This window comes from Geotrypetes seraphini, chromosome 6, assembly GCF_902459505.1.
Source record: "Geotrypetes seraphini chromosome 6, aGeoSer1.1, whole genome shotgun sequence".
NCBI classification, from domain to species: Eukaryota; Metazoa; Chordata; class Amphibia; order Gymnophiona; family Dermophiidae; genus Geotrypetes; species Geotrypetes seraphini.
Genome location: NC_047089.1, coordinates 163,907,268 through 163,920,680, shown reverse-complemented (window position 1 = coordinate 163,920,680; position 13,413 = coordinate 163,907,268). Strand labels below are relative to the sequence as shown.

Below are 13,413 nucleotides of genomic sequence, written 5' to 3'. Positions count from 1 at the left end.
AGAGCTTTAAAGATGCAACATTTCTAGATGGGCAGCCAGTGTACAGCCGTCGGAGCTGGAGCGACAGGGTCGCGAATAGTTAAGTTCTTCAGTAGGTGAATTGCTGCATTTTGCACATGTTGTAATCTTTGTAGATTCCTTGCAGATAGTCCTACTAATAGTGAGTTGCAGTAGTCCATGAATGATAAGACGTAGGCGTAGAGCAGTTGAGTGAATTCTCCTTCAGAGAAGTAACGGACAAATTTTCTGTAGCTGGCACAGGTAGTAGAAGGAGGTTGATACTACTTGTGAGACATGACTTATTAGCGATAGTTCTGCATCTAGGGTAATTCCAAGGCTGCATACTTGATCCTTAGCTTTGAGGGTTGTATTATCCCAGGAGAAGATTGGGTGATGGTGGGTGCAGTTTTTCTTGCAAATCCAGAGTAGTTCGGTTTTAGATGCTTTTAGTTGTAGCTTGTTCGCTGTCATCCAGTTTTTTATTTTGGAGAGGCAGCATTGTAGTTTTTTTATTTAGGTGTCCAATTTCATACCTAGTGCAAGGTAGTGTTGAATATGTGCATGTTCCATAGTTTTATTTTTTATAATTGTTTGCACTATTTTGCCCTTCACTGAGGTCAAGCTTACCGGTCTGTAATTCCCTGGATCTCCCTTGGAACCCTTTTTAAAAATCAGCGTAACATTGGCCACTCTCCAATCTTCAGGTACTACAGACGATTTTAGCGACAGGTTACAGATCACTAACATCATCACATACTGTCGCACCCAAAACCTGCTCTTTTCATTCACAAAAGTTCTTCACCCCCTAAATTGTACCAGTTTCTTGGGCTTTTGCAGCCCAAGTGCATGACCCTGCATTTCTTAGCATTAAATTTGTCAATCTGTTAGCTGTCAAATTCCAGAACAGAAATATTTGTTAATTCAGCCTTATCAGCTTCTACATCAGACAAAACTTTGCCCACGGTGTAATAAAATTTGGCTCACTGGACAATTACAAAATTTCACTTAAGCTGGTCCGCTGGCAGACAGGTACAAGCACTGCATCAGCTGTAGGTTCATGCGGCTTCCCAGTCTCGCATTAAAGCAGCCTGCAGAGGATCGCTGGTCGGCTGTAGCGATCCTAGCAGGCTAACATAGCCTCATCAGCACGTTCCCTCTGCCGCAGACACATACGTCAGAGGAGGGGCAGGACCGCGGCAGAGAGAATGTGCTGCGGAAGGCAACGGCAGCCTGCTAGGATCGCTACAGCTGACTGGCAATCCTCTGCTGGCTGCTTTAATGTGAGACCGGGAAGGAACAGAGGGCCAAATCTTGGGCCAAAAGGAAAGATGCCAGACCTCTAGAGGAGAGAAGGGAAACAGAAGGGAAGGGAAGAGAAGAAGAAAGGAGACCCTGGCAAGTGAGTTATCAGAAGACAACCAGAGCCTGAGACCACATAAGAACATAAGAAGTTGCCTCCGCTGAGGCAGACCAGAGGTCCATCCTGCTCAGCGGTCCGCTCCCGCGGTGGCCCATCAAGCCCATTGCCTGAGCAGTGGTATATATCTATCTGTACCCTTCAATCCCTTTTTCTTCCAGGAATCTATCCAAACCTTCTTTGAAACCATTTAATGTGTTCCTGTCTACCACAGCCTCTGGAAGCGCGTTCCATGTATCCACCACCCTCTGAGTGAAGAAGAACTTCCTAGCGTTTGTTCTAAACCTGTCCCCTTTCAGTTTCTCCGAGTGCCCCCTTGTACTTGTGGTGCCCCTTAATTTGAAAAATCTGTCCCTGTCTACTTTTTCTATGCCTTTCAGGATCTTGAAGGTTTCTATCATGTCTCCTCTAAGTCTCCGCTTTTCCAGGGAGAAAAGTCTTAGCTGTTTTAATCTGTCGGTATATGGGAGATTTTCCATTCCCTTTATCAGTTTAGTCGCTCTTCTCTGTACTCCCTCTAGTATCGCCATGTCCTTCTTGAGGTGCGGCGACCAGTACTGGACACAGTACTCCAGATGCGGCCGCACCATTGCACGATACAGCGGCATGATGACTTCCCTCGTCCTGGTCGTGATACCCTTCTTAATGATACCCAACATTCTGTTAGCTTTCCTTGAGGCCGTGGCGCACTACGCCGATGCCTTCAGTGTTGCGTCTACCATCACTCCCAGGTCTCTCTCCAGGTTACTGACACCTAGTGGTGTTCCCCCCATTTTGTAAGTGAACATCGGGTTCTTTTTCCCCACGTGCATGACCTTACATTTCCCTACGTTGAAGCTCATTTGCCATTTTTCGGCCCACTTTTCCAGCTGCGTTAGATCCTTTTGGAGATCTTCGCAGTCTTCCCTCGTTTGAGCCCTGCTGTATAGTTTGGTGTCATCTGCAAATTTTATGACCTCACACTTGGTTCCCGCTTCTAGGTCGTTTATGTAGATATTGAACAGGAGTGGTCCCAGCACCGACCCCTGTGGAACTCCGCTCGTGACCCCTTTCCAGTCCGAGTAGTGGCCCTTTACGCCAACCCTCTGTTTCCTGTTTGCCAGCCAGTTTTTGATCCATCGGTGGACCTCCCCTTGCACCCCGTGGTTCCATATCTTTTTGAGCAGTCTCTCGTGTGGTACCTTGTCGAAGGCTTTTTGGAAGTCGAGGTAAATGATATCTATAGATTCCCCTTTATCCACCTGGCTGTTCACCCCCTCAAAGAAGTACAATAAGTTTGTGAGGCAAGACCTACCCTTGCAGAAGCCATGCTGACTCGGTTTTAGCTGCACATTGTTTTCGATATATTCACAGATGCTGTCCACAACATGATTTGAATAATGACTAGACAACAAAAGGTAAAAAAAATAATTGTATTTTCTGTTTTGTTCGATTTGAAATGTGTATCCTGCCAGAGCTGGTGTTGGACAGCAGGCGTGAACTAGGACCTAAAAGAGAGAGGAAAAGTATTTTTTATTTATTTTGTTTACATCACAGAGCCAGGGTTGGAGAGGTTGTAACCCTATACTTCTACTAAGACTAAGGGGTCCTTTTATTAAGGTGCGCATTTAGCACGTGCTAAATCGGTTAGCGTACCTTAATAAAAGGACCCCTAAGTATCTTAATAAAAAATTCAGCCCGCGACTTAGCCTATGTTTTAGATTTCGGCCCCTTATGTGATTGAGTTTGATACCCCTGTTCTACATATTCCTTTCCTTTACCTTGTGAGTCTCAAAACTCCACTTTTGCACTTCTCCTATCATTAGCATATCTTTATATCACACGATAGACTCACTCACAGAGAGAATTTTAAATCTTTCTCCCATCTATTTACAAACAAAAAAAGTAGGATTATGTGTAGTGTTTATTTTGAATCTTTAACCAAGTACAGAAAGTAAAATATTTATTTGTACTTGCTTTCTTTATCCAGTGACATTCCTAATGCCGTAAATGAAGTGGAGAAATGGTTACCAAGGCTTCACACAGTTGTCTTGGGACCTGGTTTGGGTAGAGATGAAGTAATACTGGAGCATGCAAAGGTAATAGAACTCCCCTGAATGCCTTCAAATGTAGTGTTATGAAAGAAAATATGACGTTTCTGTGCTGATAACATTGTCAGTTTATGCAACAACATTCCAATCTAATGCTTTCTAAACCTTTATGGATTAGCAGTGGTGGCAGTAATGTATTTCATCCAGCCACTCACAATGCGTTACCATAGATGTGCTATGTTTTTTCTTTATATAGTTCCACAATTGTATAGTCTGTATAATATTGAAGAGTTGCATTTACTATTATAGCCTCTTGCTGAAGCCTGACTTGTTTGGGAGCTGAATTTGTAACTGCGATTGAATGATTTATGTAGATCAGTTCTAATTGTTAATCCTCTTTGAACCTAATTGTTGGAATTGGCATCACATCACAAATCATGTTACTTATAGGCAGCCTTGGACAATCAAGATCTGCATAATTTCTAAAAGGGAAGTAAATCCCCAGACAGTTGAAGATCCAATGGAAAATGTTTTCAGATACCAGGACTTGTACAATCAAATGTACATTACCTAAGAACTCAATTTAATACCATCTAAAGAGCGCAAAGACCAACAAGCTAAGGGGAGAGTGTCTGTGTTGTGGAGGGTTTTGATATATAATAGCTTATTTTCTTTGGTGTGTTTTAAATATAAATCATTTACATGTTGACATAGAATAAAGATAAATTTTTAAAAAAAAGGGGAAAAAAAAGATGATTTTCTTTTCCTTTGTTTTATTTCTATTTATTACCTTTAAAAATGGACTAACATGGCTAACTCTCCACTTGATCTACTAAATAGATTATTACCAACTATTTTACCTTCTTACTTCTTATATAAATGAAAAACTTAAATTCTTTATTATTTTAAATAATTAAAAAGTATATATTATCATTTGGTGTTATAAGTGCTCAGTCTTGTATATCTTACATGGAAACCAAAGTAAGTTATCACAGGACCATCATTGCGCTTATATGTCCTATTTTGGTATACTGTTATACCATTGTGTATATGACGGGGGATCACGGGAGAGCCAGTTGGTGAAGATGGCTTTTTTTCCCATCAAAAGGGCTCTGGAGATAAATGCTGACATTCCCCTGGATTTGGGCGAGGCTATATTATAAAATCCAAATAACGCCCTCGGTTGCGGAAGCCATCGCCGTCCCCAAAGCGATGTGGTATATAGGCCCAGATGTCTCCAAAATTGGGTTGTTTTATATAGATTTTAATTATGTATATTTTCATAGTATTTCACTCCTCCTGATGAAGCCAATGGGGTGAAACTCAGGACTGGGTAGAGGAGCAGCACAGCACTATTGCACTTTGATTTGAATGACAGAGTCACTTTAATTTCACCAATCAAGAAGAAAATCTTTTCAAAAAAATTAGATCGTGGTACCAACACCAGGACCTTCGACTATAACTAAGATAAGTGCTATATTTCCTATTTAAAGACTGATCACTTTATATCACTGGCTACAGTGAATTACAACAGATAAAGTGTGGTGGGTCGCTCATTTGAGATAATAACAGTATACCAAAATAGGACATATAAGCGCAATGATGGTCCTGTGATAACTTACTTTGGTTTCCATGTAAGATATACAAGACTGAGCACTTATAACCCCAAATGATAATATATACTTTTTAATTATTTAAAATAATAAAGAATTTAAGTTTTTCCATTTATATAAGAAGTAAGAAGGTAAAATAGTTGGTAATCTATTTAGTAGATATACTGAAGTACCAGCTTAGTATATTTTTTTGAACTCCTACAAGAATAGGTTTAACTCTCCACTTTATCATAGAATAAAAAGAATATTTAATTTCTGCATTCTTAAATTCCCCCCAAAATAGAATAATTTAACAACATAAGTAAATATCAAAGAAAATTATCAATTGGAGAAAAATTACTTCCCATCTAAATTATCGAACAAGCTTACAAACTTTTACCCCCACCTTTTACAAAACTGTAAAAGGAACTCTGTGAGCGTTGGAGAAGTATGGAGCATTCAGCATGCTGGCCGGCGCTAAAAAACACTTGTGGTTTTGTAAAAGGGGGGAGGGGTTGGTTAGTGAAAGTAGGAATAACACGCTCGGATTTCTTATTAAAAAAATGATTCTCAGCTGTGAGGCTCAAAGAAAACATATTTTACTTCTACATATATAACAATATGTTTTACAGGGAAAACAAAATAGTAAATTTTGCCACAGCCCCTGGGCGCATATCCACAAATTTCCTTCTTCAAGGACATGCAGATGGGCTTCTTACAGATGGGTGATAGCCTCCAACAGGGCTTAACTTGGAGAAGAATGCACTGCTCTAAGTTTTGAGAAATTGTTTGAAGTAAATATGTGCAAGGCTTCATGTGCCTGTGTCGTTCTATAGGGCTACCTCAGTTCTTCTGCACAGCCCAGAGCATATACTTTGATCTATTTCACTGTGAGGTCAATTTCTTTTAAACTAATTTTGTCCATATTTTCAATTGGTGGCAACTGTTTCCATTGTCCTTCCCTCTTAGAAACTCTTAGATAAGGTATTTTGGTTGAGTTTTAAGTGTTTTGAAATTTTTGGTTGTGGCTATGGGACAATGAGGACTGATTGGAGAGTGAAATCTGTAGATTGGACAGTAGGGAACTGGGGAGTAAATGGAAGAACAAGAACATGGAGATTAAAAGGGGAGGGAAATAGGATGGGGGAAGAAAGATGCCTAATGGAGGAAAAAGTAGAAACTTTGATCTTGGGGAGGGAACATTAAAGGCCCCATTTACAAAGCTGCAATAGCAATTCCTCTGTGGCAAATGCAACATTCCTATGGGCTTTGTCTCATTTACTGCACCAGGACTCACTACCACTGCTTTGTAAAAGAGGCCCTAGGTGAGGACTGTTATACTGAGTGTGATAAAGAAAGGGTTGATTGGGAAGAGACAAAGGCCCAAGGTTGGGAAGAGAGCATGGTGGGTGAGGAGACATTAGCATGGACTGGTTGATTGGGTGGTAAAAGAATGGGGTTGGCGAAACTGGAAAAATAAAATGTCTATACCACAAAGATAGAAAAAAAGTTTTTTATTTTCACTTTAATGACAGGATTATATCAGCTTAGGAAATCTGCACTCCTGGGTTAGTGTGTGCAGAAAAAAAATGACCTACATTTATATTTTTCCAAGTTTCAGACTATAAATTACTATTGTCATTTAATTGAAAATGTAAAACATTAAAGTTATTAGTTATATCTTCTAAACAGTACATGAAGCAAAGAATTGTAAATTGTTCCTGGAGGCCAGTGCTTCACAAAAATATAGTGTCCTTTTGCATTGCCCAGATCACAATTGGCGACTTCATTAGAGGGACATCAGTCCCTTCAATCTGGGTTGTCATTTTGATTTACTTTCTAGACTTTTCATTTATTCCCAGTTAGTTAGTTATCTAACGAAGAGACCTGGGTTTCATGTGTCCTAGTACTCAGAGCTTCTCACTATAGAGATTAAAAAGTAAAGTTTTCAGACAGGCCACACAGTGTCCAGCCTTGATGAATTGTGGTTACCTTTATTTATGGGGTTTCCATTCTCTGTTACATATATTAAATATGAAAAGATTTTCTCATACCGTAATCCTTGTGTGTTTATTTCTAGGGCATAATAGAAAGAACCAGGGCCAAAGGCATCCCTATTATCATTGATGCAGTAAGTGTAGCTTTTTTTGGGGGGGGGTTGCATGTATTTGTAATATGTTGTGAAACAAACATTTGAATATTTCCCTTTCTATCTCTGACAGGATGGTTTGTGGCTCATTGCCCAGCATCCATCTATTATCCAGGGCTATCAGGGAGCTATTCTCACTCCTAACCTTATGGAGTTCAGTAGATTGTATGAAGCTGTGGTAAGTATACATTTTTGCATAGATATAAATTTCTCAGAATCTTTTCGGATTAGCTCTATTATTAGGCATGGTTTTTAAATTTTGTACTCGGTGCTAAGTCCACTATGAAATACCAAAATTTAAAAGAAATAGAATACAAGAAAAAAAAGATACTCCAGAATTATTCCATAACTTTTTTTTTTTTTAACACAATTTTTTGCCAGGTATATTTCAGTTCTGGGATTATGCTGGATGAAAATAATGTCCACTAGACATAAGAAATGGCATCCTGGGTTAGACCAGTGGTCCAGGATCCTTTAACATTGACCAATTTGAGTCACTTAGGACTCCTTTTACGAAGGTGCGCTAGCAGTTTTAGAGCCTCCATAGAGCTTGCATTAGTATTTTTCATGTAGAACGGGGTTAGCGCGCGCTAAAAATGCTAGCGCACCTTCATAAAAGGAGCCCTTAGTTGTACCTAGAAGGTTTAATAGGGAGATTATTGCTTAGTGGTCAATTTGCCTTGATAGGAGGCTTGCGCCAGAAGACGTATGAGGAGAGACTGGAAGCCCTGAATATGTATACCCTAGAGGAAAGGAGAGACAGGGGAGATATGATTCAGACGTTCAAATACTTGAAGGATATTAACGTAGAACAAAATCTTTTCCAGAGAAAGGAAAATGGTAAAACCAGAGGACATAATTTGAGGTTGAGGGGTGGTAGATTTAGGGGCAATGTTAGGAAATTCTACTTTACGGAGAGGATAGTGGATGCCTGGAATGCGCTCCCGAGAGAGGTGGTGGAGAGTAAAACTGTGACTGAGTTCAAAGAAGCGTGGGATGAACACAGAGGATTTAGAATCAGAAAATAATATTAAATATTGAACAAAGGCCAGTACTGGGCAGACTTGCACGGTCTGTGTCTGTATATGGTCGTTTGGTGGAGGATGGGCTGGGGAGGGCTTCAATGGCTGGGATGGTATAGATGGGCTGGAGTAAGTTTTAACGGAGATTTCGGCAGTTGGAACCCAAGCACAGTACCGGATAAAGCTTTGGATTCTTGCCCAGAAATAGCTAAGAAGAAAAAATTAAAAAATTTAAATTGAATCAGGTTGGGCAGACCGGATGGACCATTCGAGTCTTTATCTGCCATCATCTACTAGGTTACTATGTTTAGGAGTATTATAAGCGATATAAACCACCCTGAATATAAACCTTCAGAATCTTAACCAGTTTTTTTTTTTTTTTTTTAAATCAGCCTTTCTCCCCTTTATTTTGTTTTTCATTCTGTTTACCTTTTCTCATTCTGCTGTATCTTGAAATGGAGCAACCAGATGTGGTTGCAGCATGTATATCTACAGGTATTATTGATATTCAGTTTTATTGTCTTAATTTTTGGATGGTAACTTTTCCTTTCTCCCTCTCCCACTGTGTCCTCCATAAAACTCAGTCAGACCCAATGCTGGGATTCTGGTTCCATGAGCCTTCATTCTCAACTATCTGGTGAGCCTACCTAGGTATGAGTGACGCAGAAATAGAAATTAGATTTTCCCTCTGTTTTAATTAGAACATAAGATAGGCCGTATGCCAAAAGTCCATTGAGTCTGGCATCTTGATTGGAACAGTGGCCAGTCCACATCACAGGTTTCTGCTGTAAGCATTCCGGAGATGGGAGCCCTGTTTCTTGGGCTCTAAATCTGACCACCAGGCATTATGCTGACTCCAGCTTCTAGTGGTGTGATTTATCAGAACATTTTGTTTTTTAGAGCATGAGTGGCACAGTGGTGTTAAACATAGAAACATGACTACAGATAGAGGCCGAATGGCCCATCTAGTCTGCCCATCCACAGTAACCATTATCTCTTTCTCTCTCTGAGAGATCCCACGTGCCTATCCCAGGCCTTCTTGAATTCAGACAGTCTCTTGTTTACACCACCTCTTCTGGGAGACTGTTCCATGCATCTACCACCCTTTCTGAAAAAAGTATTTCCTCAGATTATTCCGGAGCCTATCACCTCTTAACTTCATCCTCATTGCAGAGTTTCCTTTCAAATGAAAGAGACTCAACTCATACACATTTATATTTATATTACATATAAAAACATAGAAACATGATGGCAGATAAAGGATGAATGGCCCAACTAGTCTGCCCATCTTGAAAGTATTTGTATGATATTTTTGATTGAAATATTTGAGGGAAGGGTGGGTGGGGAGGGAATAAAGTTATGTATTTACGATGACAATAGAAAGAAATTCAAGTGATGTGTAAAAGTTTTAAATGATGTAATATTGTGTACTTGTTGTAAGATGAAAAAATGAATAAAGAATTTGAAAAAAAAAAAAAAAGTATTTATTTCTTGTTGAGGTGTGGAATTTTCTGTGGAATTTGTGCTCCAGCTTAGAGACCCTGTGGATAGCGATGACCATCATGGATGTGTGTTAAGGCTCAGCCAAGCCCTGGGAAATTTGACAATTGTTCAGAAGGGAGAACGAGATCTTATTTCAGATGGACAAAAAGGTAAGTGGCATCTTCAGTCAAATTATGTATTTGTATGTAGAGGTATCTACTCCTCCTCCCACAAGTTGACATTAACTGTACTTGATTTTAGTATGCACCAAGATGGACTAAGATGTCTCAGCATCTGTAAATATGACTAGAAGAACTTCAAAATGGTATTGCTTGCATTAGAACATAAGAATAGCCTTACTGGACCAGACCAATGGTCCATTAAGCCCAGTAGTCCGTTCTTACGGTGGCCAGTCCTGGTCCCTAGTACCTGGCCAAAACCCAAGGAGTAGCAACATTCCATGCTACCGATCCAGGGCAAGAAGTGGCTTTCCCCATGTCTTGAAAACTGTGGCTTGGAAACAGAGGATCCACCCTCTGTTGACTCAAATACAAAAGGGTAAGCTACCTGGGGATAGGAAGCACCTACCATATATACTGAAACAGGGGGTGAAGGGGAAGAAATTCTGGAAACTAAATGACAGTCTGTTAGAAGATGTGTGAAACAGATTAGAAAATATATCCAGGACTATTTTCAACAGAATGACATGTGGGGGAGCACCCTATGATGGTATAGGATGGCTTCAGAAACTGGAGGAGTTAGAACTAGCAATAAGAGTGAGAGAGGCAGAATAAAATTAAACATCCAGAGAAGAATCAACAGGAACTTCCCTGTCATCGGCAGCAGGCAAATCCAGATGCATGGGTTAAGTTCATCCACCAGCAGGCAGAGATAGAAAACACTAATTTGTGACCTGTGTTGTAGGAAGGTGTGCTCTTTGTCACCAAAAAATTATAGACCAAATATGTATCCAGACATCAAAAACAACCTAAAACTCCATTCACCTTATTCAAAGCAAAAAGCTACATGGGAATAAGGATCTTAACAAAGATAGAGAAAAAAACCTCGACGTTTCTCATAAATGTAGTGAAAGGATTCACAAACCCATCACTACTCAATAGCCGCCTCCTTAGCACTATACAGTCCAAGAGGAGAATACATCACAGATATATATATTTTTTAAACTCCACTCATGCACTCAAAATTCAATTCATTCAAAGTTCATCTCTAAATATACGAGGGCTATTCAAAAAGTATCAGACCTTAATTTTTCTTGCGTAAACAAATAGCTAGGGTGGCTTGGTTTGGTGCACGTATGTAGGCGACCCTAATGCGTGTGCTTGATTTTTTTCCTGCCTACAGAAGCTGTCAGTTGCCGGCAGTCCGCCGATGAGTGAGGAAGTGTAAGTGAGTGCCGTATGATTTTCGTTTTTGACAATATGAAAGAAAAAGTTGAACAACGCTACTGCATTAAATTTTGTTTAAAGCTTGGCAATTCTCAAGTGGAAACGATCCACAAGATTCAACAGGCCTTCGGAGGCGAAACAATGGGCACCACCCAGATAAAGGAGTGGTACAACCGCTTCAGAGATGGCCGCACATCAATGGAGAGTGAAGCATGTTCTGGTAATAATTCTATATAATAAAAAGTTAGCCGCGCATGCGCACTCATACCTGCGTGATCTGTGATCCATAGGTCCGTGGCTAACGCTCCCTCTCTTGCAGACCGCAAGGTGATGTGCGGTCTTGCCGGCTCTGCCTCCCTTATTTTAAAGTTCACAGCGGCGGCGGTGGCTCCTCTCCCGGCTCCCTTACACGTTGTAACCCGTACTGTGGTCTGATCGGGACTCAACAGCACCCCTCAGTGGTTACAAGATATAATAGCACTTGTGTTTGACCCGGACTGGAGTCACCCTGCAGGCTTGGACTGACACCATAAAAAAAAAAAATTAAAAAAAACCCCACAATGTTCCAAAAAGGTAGTAAATCAAAATACCTCAGGTTTATTCTTTCCAAACATAAAAATCAGGAAAATCATGAATCCAAACAAACAGGTAAGTAAACCATAAACCTTCAAGCAGTCCAAACTCAAAAGTGAGAGCAATAAACAGTTCAAAGAATAAAGCTCAACTGCTTTCCTTACTATTTCCTTTTCAGGTTATCCTTCCCTGAGGTTAGGCTCACCTCAGAGCTCAATACAACCTGCTCCCAAACAGGTTGTACAGTTTAGTACAAAAATAGAGTTCACTGAATTCACTGTACACAGTGCTCCTCTAGTGAAGCCTCTGGCAGCCTTACATTAAACTGCCAGGCAAAGGAGAGTGTCATAGGTTTGCTTTCATTTAGCTATAATATAGCCTACAAAATGCCCTCCCAGGTAACAGCAAACCTCTCCCAAAAACTGACACCTTCAGCTTCATAAAAGCAAAAGAAAAGCAAAAATCCCAAAAGGTCCAGTTTCAGCACACAGTCACTTCCAATCAAAGGGAGCTGAAAACACACTCACTGTTGCTGCCAATTAGGACTTGCAGCTGATGGAAAGACCAACCTCCATGGCTTCCTCACAAGGACTTACTTCCTCAGGCAGGTTGTCAAGTTCCATTGGAAGATCAGCATCAGAAAGAACTTCCTCCAGCATTTCTCCAGCCTCCTGTACCTCCATAGGTGAGGCTATATCATCCCTGCTTGGCCCGAGGAGACTCTCAGGGAGGAAAGGTCTGAACCTTCTCCCTAGCCTGCCTGTCTGCTTGCTCTCAGCTGCTGGTTTTTGTACTCCAGGGGCACGCCCTATTCTACCTGAGTCAGCAGACCTGCCTGGGGCTCTTGGGCTCCTCCTGTGGTGACCTAGATACTGCTCTTCCAGGAGATCCTTGGAGATTTCAGGCTCCCCCTGGTGGTTAACCTGAAAATCATCCCTAGAACAATCCTTGTCCATTCCCTTCTGGGTTTTCTTATGTGTCTTAGCAGGAACTTTAGCTGGAACCAGGTCAGGCACGATGCCTGTCTGGTTACAACATAGAGCGCCTCCTGCCCCCCCCTCCCCTCTCCGGGACGAAACGAGAAATGGAGCCAGGCCGGCCTCCACAACAGACCAGAATAGTCCGAGTCCTTTGCCGCCCCCCCCCCCCCTAACCTTCCCTTCCCTTCCTGCGGACCCGACTACGAACCCAGCGATCAAGCAGCGTGTGCAGCAGTCTTCACATGCTGCTTCGGGCCCTTCTACTGCCCTGATTTGCTCTGCCCCGTCTCTGATGATGTCATCAGGGACGTGCCAGAGTAAATCAGGGCAGTAGAAGGACCCGAAGCAGCGTGTGAAAACTGCTGCACACGCTGCTTGATCGCCGGGTTCGTAGTCGGCCCGCGGGAAGTGAAGGGGGGGCACCAAGGACTCTGTTCAAATAAAGCCCTGAAGCAGCGGTTAACAACTTTTGAACTGCGAAACACAGGCCACGTTGGGACAAACAGAAGCGGCTTAACTATTAGGAGTACTCTGTGTATGATCTGAAGCAGCTAGAGATTGGAGGCCGAAAATTTTGAAATACAGCAGATAAGTACTGTTAATGAGCAAGGAGAATATAAGCGGTGCTGATGGACAGGGGGGGAGGTAAAACAAAGGGAGAAGGGCTGCTGCTGGATAAGGGGAGCAGTGAAGGGGTGGTGGTGGACACAGGGGAGGTAAAAAGAAGGGAGAATGGACAGGGGGAACACGCAAGGGGTGGTG

General features: G+C 41.5%; 1 protein-coding gene across 11 annotated transcripts in view; it reads left to right on the top strand.

Moving 5' to 3' along the window:
* Positions 1-13,413, top strand: part of NAXD (NAD(P)HX dehydratase) — a 79,229-nt gene that overhangs the window by 46,343 nt on the left and 19,473 nt on the right. For 10 of the 11 annotated variants that reach the window (XM_033948654.1, XM_033948655.1, XM_033948656.1 and 7 more), the window contains 4 exons: positions 3,387-3,495; positions 7,120-7,170; positions 7,262-7,366; positions 9,742-9,862. In XM_033948654.1, coding sequence (XP_033804545.1) covers positions 3,387-3,495; positions 7,120-7,170; positions 7,262-7,366; positions 9,742-9,862 — 386 coding nt within the window. Of the gene's footprint in view, positions 1-3,386; positions 3,496-7,119; positions 7,171-7,261; positions 7,367-9,709; positions 9,863-13,413 lie in introns of all 11 variants that reach the window. The other variant, XR_004539870.1, reaches the window with a different exon arrangement.